Source organism: Scylla paramamosain, chromosome 7, assembly GCF_035594125.1.
Source record: "Scylla paramamosain isolate STU-SP2022 chromosome 7, ASM3559412v1, whole genome shotgun sequence".
Taxonomy (NCBI): domain Eukaryota; kingdom Metazoa; phylum Arthropoda; class Malacostraca; order Decapoda; family Portunidae; genus Scylla; species Scylla paramamosain.
The window spans coordinates 21,791,526-21,803,115 of NC_087157.1; the positions used below are offsets into that span (position 1 = coordinate 21,791,526).

The 11,590-nt window shown below is 37.8% G+C and overlaps 1 protein-coding gene across 4 annotated transcripts in view; it reads left to right on the forward strand.

Moving 5' to 3' along the window:
• LOC135102203 (serine/threonine-protein kinase atr-like) overlaps window positions 1-11,590 on the forward strand; it is a 479,415-nt gene that overhangs the window by 260,685 nt on the left and 207,140 nt on the right. For all 4 annotated transcript variants that reach the window (XR_010269589.1, XM_064007031.1, XM_064007033.1 and 1 more), the window contains 3 exons: window positions 742-854; window positions 3,860-4,056; window positions 6,862-6,969. Coding sequence is in view for 3 of the 4 variants with exons in the window: in XM_064007031.1 (XP_063863101.1) it covers window positions 742-854; window positions 3,860-4,056; window positions 6,862-6,969 (418 nt within the window). In the remaining variant the exon portion in view is untranslated. The remainder of the gene's footprint in view (window positions 1-741; window positions 855-3,859; window positions 4,057-6,861; window positions 6,970-11,590) is intronic.

Genomic DNA, 11,590 nt, shown 5'->3' on the forward strand with positions numbered 1-11,590 from the left:
CTGTACTGTATTGAGTGGGCCTAAATTATGTGAATTATGGGAAAATTGTGGGTGGATCTTGTATGGTGGGAACCAGTTAGAATAAATCCCTTATGTTCTTGTAGTTCCACATCATGTTTGGTCCCAGTTATGTACAATGTGTAAAACAAAGCCATAATACAGTAAAATCCCTCTTATCCGGCATCAACGGGACCGCCGACATGCCGGATACTTGAATAGAAGTGAAATTATGTCCACAATCACCACCCTACACTCACGCGTCTTACCATAATAAAGATCAGCTGATCTTAATCACCAGCTGATCTGATCAGCTGCTTAAGTGTAAGCACAACACGCTTCCTCTTTTCTATAACTTTAGGCATAATGAAGGCGTCAGACGATAAACAGTGCACATTCGGGACTGAGTCACTGAGTAAACACAGTGCAGTGGGCCGTGGTTGGCGCGAAGCAGTGCGCTCTGGTGGCGAGGGGACAAATTATGCCTCGCACAGGAATTTTAATCGATTTTATGAGTACACATTGATTTTTTATTGATTTTAAGGCTCGGGGGAAAAATGTGCCGGATACTTGAAGCTGCCAGATACTCGAATGCCGGATGAGAGGGATTTTACTGTAATGTTATTTAGCACTTCCATAGTTTGATATTATTAAACTATAGCTATATTGTTTATATTGCATCTTACTTTAGGCATATTTAGGTGTGAGACTGAAATTGAGTTTTACGATAAGAACATCTTTCAGGTTGAGACACCATCGGTGAAGCCACTCTTGGGAAATTTACCACTTCTTCCAATGGTGGAAGGTTTTGCACGCATCAATGAGGCCATAATGGAGAAGCAGTCAAGAATAGTGGGGTAAGAACATACATTCTGTATTTTCTCTTCTAATCTGATGTGTTGATTTATTGCTTATCTTTTACTCATTAATCCTTAAACTCCAGCCAAAAGATGGGCATCTTAAAAAAGGCAAAAAATCTAAATCTGAGAGTATAAAATGAATGAGAATATTTTTATGTGAAATATTACAGAAGATGACAGTGGTGCATAATTGTTCAAGCAAAAATAAAGTACTCAAATCTTGGTGCACTCCAAAAAGTTTGTGAAAATTGGACTTACCAACCAGAATGATGGCTATGGGCAGGTGCCTGCCAACCAGAATGATGGCTATAGGTGGGCGACAGCTGCAGGCAGCCTCTCTCTCTCTCTCTCTCTCTCTCTCTCTCTCTCTCTCTCTCTCTCTCTCTCTCTCTCTCTCTCTCTCTCTCTCTCTCTCTCTCTCTCTCTCTCTCTCTCTCTCTCTCTCTCTCTCTCTCTCTCTCTCTCTCTCTCTCTCTCTCTCTCTCTCTCTCTCTCTCTCTCTCTCTCTCTCTCTCTCTCTCTCTCTCTCTCTCTCTCTCTCTCTCTCTCTCTCTCTCTCTCTCTCTCTCTCTCTCTCTCATATGTAAAGATTTACATTAGTGTATACAATATAAAACACACACACTCACACACACACACACACACACACACACACACACACACACACACACACACACACACACACACACACACACACAGGAATGAACAATTTAGAAATGGGAGACAGAATTATGCTAAGGCAGACTTTGCCGAGCTTAATAAATTTATGGAAAAACCAACTGGAAAGAGTTATTTGAAGATAAAGTAGTGCAAGAAAAATATGAGATATTTTTGAGCAAGTATAGAGACAGGATGCAACATTTTATACCAAGTTATAAAGTGAAAATTGGGAAGCATGAATGGTATAATGCCAAGGTGTGTAGAAGCAAAAAAAAAGAAAAAGGACAAGGCATGGAAGAAAATGATGAGAAAACTGAACAAAAATACTAGGGAGGAATACAGAAAGGCAAGGAATGAACAAGGAATGAACATTTTGAAAGTGACATAGTAAGAAAATGCAACGAAGAGCCCAAACTCTCCTACAGATATGTAAATGGAAAATTGAAACAGGGATAGCATAAACAAGTTAAAAAGAGAAGGAAGAATTTATGAAAATACTGAGGAGATGAATGAACTAATGAATGAGAGTTTTCAAGCTGTGTTTACAAAGGAAACTGATTCTGTGGCACCAAAAGTGGTATCACAGAATGAGGGAATACAGGAGATACAAATAAAGAGACAAGAAATCAAGAAACTGCTGGAAGAGCTGGATGTTATAAAAGCTATGGGACCAGATCAAGTAAATGGATGGATATTAAAAGAATGCAGAGAATAAATGGAGGAACCCATATGGGATATAATCAACAGTTTGTTGAAAGAAGAAAAAGTACTAAGGGAATGCAAAAGAGCTAATATAGTCCCTGTATACAAAAAGGGAAATAAATTGGAACCATTAAATTACAGACCAGTGTCACTAACAAGTATTATAAGCAGGCTTTGTGAAATAGTAATTAAAGATAGATGGGTGCAATATTTAGAAGATGAAAAGATAATTACAGAAAAGCAATTTGGATTCAGGAAAAGGAGATCCTGTGTCACAAATATACTGACCTTTTATGCAAAAGTAATAGGAGTGCAAGAGAGGGACAGATGGGTTGATTTGGTATACCTGGATCTCAAGAAAGCATTTGATAAAGTTCCCCACAAAAGTCTTATGTGGAAGTTAGAGAATGAAGGAAGACTTAAGGGAGCAACATTGAGATGGATAGATGATTATTTACAAGAGAGAGAAATGAGAACATTAATCAGAGACACTAATTCAAGTTGGTGGAAAGTGACAAATGGGGTACCACAAGGATCTGTGTTGGCACCTATTATGTTTCAAATATATGTAAATGATATGACAGAGGATCTAAATAGTTATATAAACCTGTTTGCTGATGATGCAAAAATAATGAAAATAATAAAGGGTGAAAATGACTACAAGGGGTTACAAAAGGATATTGATAAGATACATGCATAGAACTAAAGATGAAAACTAGAATTTAATGCCAGAAAATGTCACATGTTGGAAATAAGAAAAAGTAAAAAAGAGACCATGGAATTACAAAATGGGAGGAGAAATAATAACGAAAAGTAATGAAGAAAACTGCTTGATCTAATGATATTTTAAGTATTGAGTTTCTAGTTTTGAATTTAGAGAATATTGCCTTATCCTTTGCAAGAAATAGAAAAATACACTTACTCTTTCATAAACACAAGAAATTTGGAGGCCATAACCATAGAGCTATTGAGTTGAATAGGTTAGGAGAAGCTAGCTACAAAGATGAAATAGTTGATGTCATGCATAGTACTCAGTAGAAGCATGTTCATGAAATTATATTGTCATCACATGCATTTTTTCCTCATAAATGTAGAGACAAACAGGATGATCCTGTTGTTTATATCTGTAGGACATTGAGACATTGCTCACTATTTAGTAGATACCTCTCCTCCAGCAGATAATGAGGACAGGTTTCCAGCTTTGTCAGTTAACTGGTGCTGTAAATTTCCATCTTCACAGTTTTCTTCTGTACTACTCCATGTCACATACTTTCAGGTTTTTAACTTATATCTTTCTGGATAGAAGATCCAGCACAATCTTTTTCTAACAGATAAGGTGATTGATGCTGAGCAGATGTATACATATCCATCATCTGTGATAGTTTGTGTGTATATGTGTGTGTTTGCATGAGAGACATAAATTATTCCTAATAATAGTTATCTCTGGAACCGGAATATGTGTCAGCCTGTGGACAGACTACAAAATTTTTTTTAAATTTCTTTATGGTCACTTGTGCCATGAGGAGAAAATCCAATAATATATAAATGGCAAACCCAGGAATATCAAGGAGCAGTGTACACATTTTTATGAAGGCCTTGAATCAGGAATAAGGAATGAGTGCTCTGACTTCTATTTCCAGGGGTAATTTTGAGGAGGTTCTGCAGCATCTTTCTGGCATCCTAAGGAACCTGAATCATGAAAGTGTTGATGTGAGACTCCTTGCATTAGGTCAGCTCCGCCACACACTGCATCATAATCAAGCTGCTGTCCATCATCTTACTACTGCATCAGATTATGTACACCCCACTGTATCTGAGTTATTCAGTGCTCTCTTAGGTAAGTGTTATGCTCATAGTAACTTTTCCATCACTCTTGGATAGGTTCAGTGATGTTTTCTGTTGGGAAGAATGGAATAGTAAAGTATCTCAATAACTAAAAGAAATGCTTACAGGGTAATACTATTGAATGTTAACTGCAGCTTAATCTAGTTATGGGATTGTAAAGTAAATTAATTTGGGAATGATGGAACTGGAGAGACTAAAGGTTAGAGTTAGGCAACAAAGACACCTGCATATATAAAATATAGGGCAATACAGTTAGGTGACTACTGACACAGGTGTTAGTTACACAAACAACTCATGTTAAATGTGATTCGCATTGGAGTTATAATGAAATTACTATGGTTCTGACCACGCTGAAACAGGTCACCCCCAAAAAATAAATTTTTAAATATTTTCAGACTACTTGCAGCACTCAGAATTTTTATGCATACAACTAAAGGTAACAAATACATAGGAGTTCATAAAACATCAAAAGGTTAATAAATAAAAACCAGTACAGTATAGTAACACTGCTGGTGGCAGGGATGATGGTTGCATGCTCAGTACTATCATTGTGGGTGGCACTGGTGCCTTGCTCAGTATTATCACTGCAGGTGGCAGGGATGGTGGCAGCAGCAGTGGCACGCTCAGTACTATTATTATCACGGAGGTGGTGGCAGCAACATGCTTGGTACTGTCACTGTGGGTGGCATGGCTGGCAGCGGTACACTCAGTACTATTATTGCAGGTGGCAGCAGCATTGGCAGCATACATGGTACTATCACTGTGGGTGGCAAAGTGACAACAGCAGCATGCTCACAAGCATCACTGCTGAATGCGCTGCGGATGGCAGTGGCAGACCACACCCTGCCCTTCTGTTAGTGCTAACCTGGCCTGCATTATGGACATCTGTAGCTTGTTGTGACCCATTCCCACATTAGGATTTTTGAATCTTTGCAACAGAGTGTGACTTGGAGGCAAATTGATCATCTGCATTAGAATATTGTGTTAGCAATGAACTGACTGTACTATCACTGGATGGCACAGGTGGTGGCAGCAGCCCACACCCACCTCCTGCATTATTGTTTCCCTGCCTTATGTTACAGACTTCTTTGTGGTTTGTTGTGGCCCATCTTCACATAAGGGTTTTGAGTCTCCCACATTAGACACAGTTCACATTAGAATATTGCACATTAGTGGCAACTTGACTGTAAATGTGCAAAGCACTGCAAAATACCCATTTCCCTATTTCATTAGCTTTGTTGAAAAGTTTTAACTAATTTAAACATATACTATTTGATTTGTATTAATTTGCTTTCTTAAGTAAGTCACTTCACCTTGTTTCTTTGCTTGCTTTTCTTTTTGTTTTATTCTTCATCTGCTCAAGGATCTTTAGAATATATCTCGTTTTTTTTTTTTTTTTTTTTTCTCTCTCTCTCTCTCTCTTTCTCCAGTCTGACCTCTACTATATAGTTATTCCACCCATGTTATTCTTTACTGGCACCTTTTTTCAGTGACACAAGAGCATTTAAACAAAGGAATTGCGTTAAATGTAAGTCTACACACAGAGACAATTCTATAATGTGCTCTTACATGAAGAGATAGATCTCTAACAGGAAAACAATAGGTTATTCATGAAAGGTCACTTTAGTATCTCCTTAGGTCTTTCCACTTAACAGAGGTTTAATGTCAGAAGCACCTCTGTTTTGGTGGGTCTAGAGGCAGTACTTTAGTGACAGTACATAGTACAGAAATAGGGTTGTGGTTCATGTAGCACAAGGAAGAGAACAGTTTAACAGAATATACTGAAAGATTAGAGGTTAATTGAAAGAAACTAGGGTGGTCAGGAATACAAGTAGGATGAAGCAGTAACTTTTCTAGGTCATGAAAAATAGAAAAGTAGAATTTTGTTCATTAGGATGGTGATTTTAAAACACTGATATCAGAATTTGGTGGTGAATATTGAAATTTCAGTGTTGAAATATCAACAAGAGGAATGTGAGTCAAAATGTTCCACTTTGGAAGACAAATAGTCAAAGAACTTTGCATAGGTGGTAGAGGAGATATGGAAGAGATACACAGCACAGACAGATTAAGTAAAAGAGCAAAAATTAAATGTCAGCCAGATAGGTTAAGATCATACTCATATTTAATTTCTTCATTGTGCTATATGTACATAATTTTTCAAAGGAGTGTTTTTGGTAATTAAAATTGGATTTTATCTGTTTGAATGAAATTTCTTCATGATTCTAAGAGATCAGGCTGGTATTGTAATTAGTAAAACCAGAACATCTCCATAATTTAAGTTTAAAAATACCTGTTCTCTAAGGAACTGGACTTACAGACTTGTGAACTACCTTTTCCTCCTTCCTGAATGAAAGGCTTTATCTTACTTTCCTTACAGCTTCAGGTATTTCTTCTTTAAATACCTTATACACAACCTTTTCTTGTCTAAATCTGAAAGTCTACATCACTTTCCTACTTTCCTTATAGCTTTTGGTATTTCTTCTTTAATTGCCCTACATGCAGTTTTCACTTTTTGATATAGATTCTTTCTGGCAGCATTAATATGCATTCTTCATTGGACAGTAATTTTTCTCTTAATTTTCTTTATAGACAACTTTTTTTTTCTCATATTTTCCAGAGTATGAGTATCAAAATATCTTAAAGACTAAACTGATGATGCCTTATTGTATTCTTTATCTCTCTCCCTATTTTCTCTTAGATCCTGATCAAACACACTAAAATAAAAGAGTTCTTACTGCTTAGCATTATATATTTGAGTCACTTTGTATCACCTTGTTTGGATCTTTGTTTCCAGGTCAGTGTCGGGAAGTGGATGATGATGTCCAGGTACTTGTAGCTGAATGTCTTGGACTGCTGGGGGCAATTGATCCTAGCCGCCTTTACTCCTATTCCAACATAAAAGGTAAATATTAGCCTGTTACAAACAACTGTCACATAAGTTTTCGCTCCTGCCTCCCTCCCCTTTAGATATAAGGCCTCATTGATAAAGTGAATAATTACTGTTGTGATAGTATATCTCTGAGAAAGTTCTTGCACATATAACTGGTATCATTTCTTGGTAGAATTATTTGATATCCTGTTGAGATCTATAATTTTCCATATACAACTCCCTTTAACCCTCTCATGCACCAGATGCACATGTGCATCAAAATATCGTAATGCAAAGCTGAGCAGACACACAAGCACATCAAAAACCTGATTTAAATTAATTAAAAATAAAGTTTCTGGTGGAAGTGTGTCATTTTTTGGTGTTCAAAGATGAGCGTAAGTTTTACAAAAGTGATGAATTGGCAATGCTTCCCAGAATAGACCAGCTGTAAGACAGTTTATTGTTTTCAGCCTGTGACTTTGGCTGCTTGCACATAATCTCCATTTTCTGTGGAATATTGTGTAAATGATGTTGCCATACATACACACTGCATATGTTATCTACATAACATATGATTGTGCAGAGTGAATTATTTGTGTTGTAATGCAGAATCTTGTTCCATATTTTTCATGGAAAACCTTACAGAAGATATAAAACTAAAAATAAAAAACAAAAGAGATCCAGTGAGAGTGAAAATGATCATGAATATGCAGAGACTATAGACTGAAATTTACATAGATGCAAGAGAGTGTTAGTGAGGGATTGTGGACTTGTTAAACAATTCCTTCACTGACCATCCTTCCCTTATCATGCATGGATAATCTCCTTCACCCTGACCACCCTTCCCTTATCATGCATGGATAATCTCCTTCACCCTTGCTTTCCTTGTGCTTGACTCACCACCCACTACACAAACCTCAGCCATTCTTCCTCAACCTTCTACTTCCACAGTTTTCCAACCAGTTTTTCTCATCACCTTCAGGTCATTCTACCTAAACCACTTAGGCAGCTTTGCAGTCTGTTACTTTCAATCCCTCCTAGGCTTGCTCCCATTCCACCAATCACATCTACACTTTAGGCTCGCTCACACAAACTGACTTCATCCCTCATGAATTCAGAGAGTATGTCGTCCATTTATTATCATCAACAGTATCAACATCATTACTTTCATCATCACTAAGGACACAAAATTTGTGTGTAGACTGTGACATGCCTCTCTGCTTCAGAGATTACTGCACTAGTGATTGCATATGATCATAAATGCCACATCTGGCAAAGTGTGCATATATGAAAATGTTTTCTCTCTCTCTCTCTCTCTCTCTCTCAGTCTCTCTCTCTCTCTCTCTCTCTCTCTCTCTCTCTCTCTCTCTCTCTCCTCTCTCTCTCTCTCTCTCTCTCTCTCTCTCTCTCTCTCTCTCTCTCTCTCTCTCTCTCTCTCTCTCCTTATATACATCAGAAGAAATACTAATTTTTTTAGTAATCATTTTCTATAGAGGAAAAAATCTTTTATATATTTTCAAGGGAAATATGAAATACTTCATTAGTAATTTATAGGATAGCAATGTATCATGGTAGAATAAGTAGTTTCATGTTGTGTGAAGAAGAGAAAAATTTTTCATAAAACTTTAGTCCTGGTAAAAATGCTCTGCACTACAAAGAAACTGCTGGGAGGAGTGACTCATTTGCCTGTGATGAATGCTGATTTCTGTTTTCCTTTAGTTTCTTGAGATCTAAATGACATATCACAATAACAGTAGTATCATTGGAAAGCTCATAAAAAATAGTTGATAAAGTTCTGGGCTGCAATGTTATGATTTTTTTTTTTTTAGAGGTGGGAAAAAAATTGTGTAATTACTTTTCAGGAAATTTTTTTTTTTTTTTGATTATCATGAAGATAATTTCCTTATGAATCTAGTAATATATAATATCTACCTACTTATGAGTTTCAAAGGAAAGAAGACTGCTTCTAATTCAAAGTTTTGTAAGGTGCACAGAGAGGCCATAAATGCCTGCCAGTTGAAGAGGTACAGTAGGGTATGTGACAACGAACATGATTCATTCCAGTGTAGCTTTCATTATAGCAAATGTGCATCATAATGGTGACTGAAGAACCTGGAAAAAAATTAATTTGTTCCAGGGAACCAGAAAATAATATAGAAAATTCCATAATAAAAAAAATAAAAAAAATTGCATCAAAATCATCACATTTGCACCATTACAACTGAAATAACAAATATATACAGTACCCTCCCGAATTTTGCGCTTTGTCCTAAATTCTTACCATACCGAGTTTCATGCTTTATCAGCCTGGGTTTCACCCTGGTTTGATAAGTATAAGTCACATTTACTTATTGTCAGTGTCAAACATATACATACAGTAAACCCCACTCTCTCTTTCTCTAAGTAAGAACAGTTCCAAGGTTTGTTAGATAGAACAAGACTGATTGAGAATGAAAATAGAATTACATATATGAGAGTAAAAAAGGACGAAGCGAAAATTACATGAAATGAATGAGGGGGAGAGAGAGAGCACATTATTCCACCTTAGCCCCTTATCTCTGACAGTTCAGGGGGAGAAGTGACAGGGAGGGAGGTTAAAACAAGATGAAAAAAGGGAGAGGAAAGGAAAAAGGAAAGGACAGGTGGCAGATAGGTGAGCACTGGCTTGCACAGTTAGTGAATTAGTCTTGTGAGTTTCAGTTTGTTATTCTGATTAAATTTTTATTAAAATTTCACAGTCCACACAATTAGCAAGTTCATCTTGTCATTTTTGACTCGTTATTCCAATTAAATATTTATTAAAATTCCTGTGCTCTCAGGAGGGGCGAGTTCGTTATGCCAGTTATGATTTGTTATTCCAATAAATATCTATTAAAATTTTAGTGCATTATTGCAGTTGTACTTTATAACGACCATGCATTGTCGCGTACCCTACTGTACTTATGTAACTTACTTTTTTTTTTTTTTATGTAGGAAGGACACTGGCCAAGGGCAACAAAAATCCAATAAAAAGATATGCCCACTGAAATGCCAGTCCCATAAAAGGGTCAAAGCAGTGGTAAAAAATTGATGAATAAGTGTCTTGAAACCTCCCTCATCAAGAATTCAAGTCATAGGAAGGTGGAAATACAGAAGCAGGCAGGGAGTTCCAGAGTTTACCAGAGAAAGGGATGAATGATTGAGAATACTGGTTAACTCTTGCGTTAGAGAGGTGGACAGAATAGGGGTGAGAGAAAGAAGAAAGTCTTGTGCAGCGAGGCTGCGGAAGGAGGGGAGGCATGCAGTTAGCAAGATCAGAAGAGCAGTTAGCATGAAAATAGCGGTAGAAGACAGGTAGATATGCAACATTGCGGCGGTGAGAGAGAGGCTGAAGACAGTCGGTTAGAGGAGAGGAGTTGATGAGACAAAAAGCTTTTGATTCCACCCTGTCTAGAAGAGCAGTATGAGTGGAACCCCCCCAGACATGTGAAGCATACTCCTTACATTGACGGATAAGGCCCTTGTACAGAGTTAGCAGCTGGGGGGATGAGAACACCTCAGAACACCTAACTTCATAGAAGCTGTTTTAGCTACAGATGAGATGTGAATTTTCCAGTTCAGATCATAAGTAAAGGACAGACCGAGGATGTTCAGTGTAGAAGAGGGGGACAGTAGAGTGTCATTGAAGAAGAGGGGATAGTTGTCTGGAAGGTTGTGTCGAGTTGATATATGGAGGAATTGAGTTTTTGAGGCATTGAACAATACCAAGTTTGCTCTGCCCCAATCAGAAATTTTAGAAAGATCAGAAGTGAAGCATTCTGTGGCTTCCCTGCGTGATATGTTTACCTCCTGAAGGGTTGGACGTCTATGAAAAGACGTGGAAAAGTGCAGGGTGGTATCATCAGCGTAGGAATGGATAGGACAAGAAGTTTGGTTTAGAAGATCATTAATGAATAATAAGAAGAGAGTGGGTGACAGGACAGAACCCTGAGGAACACCACTGTTAATAGATTTAGGAGAAGAACATTGACTGTCTACCACAGCAGCAATAGAACGGTCAGAAAGGAAACTTGAGATGAAGTTACAGAGAGAAGGATAGAAACCGTAGGAGGGTAGTTTGGAAATCAAAGCTTTGTGCCAGACTCTATCAAAAGCTTTTGATATGTCCAAGGCAACAGCAAAAGTTTCACCAAAATCTCTAAAAGAGGATGACCAAGACTCAGTAAGGAAAGCCAGAAGATCACCAGTAGAGCGGCCTTGATGGAGCCCATACTGGCGATCAGATAGAAGGTTGTGAAGTGATAGATGTTTAAGAATCTTCCTGTTGAGGATAGATTCAAAAACTTTAGATAGGCAGGAAATTAAAGCAATAGGATTGTAGTTTGAGGGATTAGAACGGTCACCCTTTTTAGTAACAGGTTGAATGTAGGCAAACTTCCAGCAAGAAGGAAAGGTAGATGTTGACTGACAGAGCTGAAAGAGTTTGACTAGGCAAGGTGCAAGCACGGAGGCACAGTTTCGGAGAACAATAGGAGGGACCCCATCAGGTCCATAAGCCTTCAGAGGGTTTAGGCCAGCGAGGGCATGGAAAACATCATTGCAAAGAATTTTAATACGTGGCATGAAGTAGTCAGAGGGTGGAGGAGAGGGAGGAACAGACCCAGAATCGTCCAAG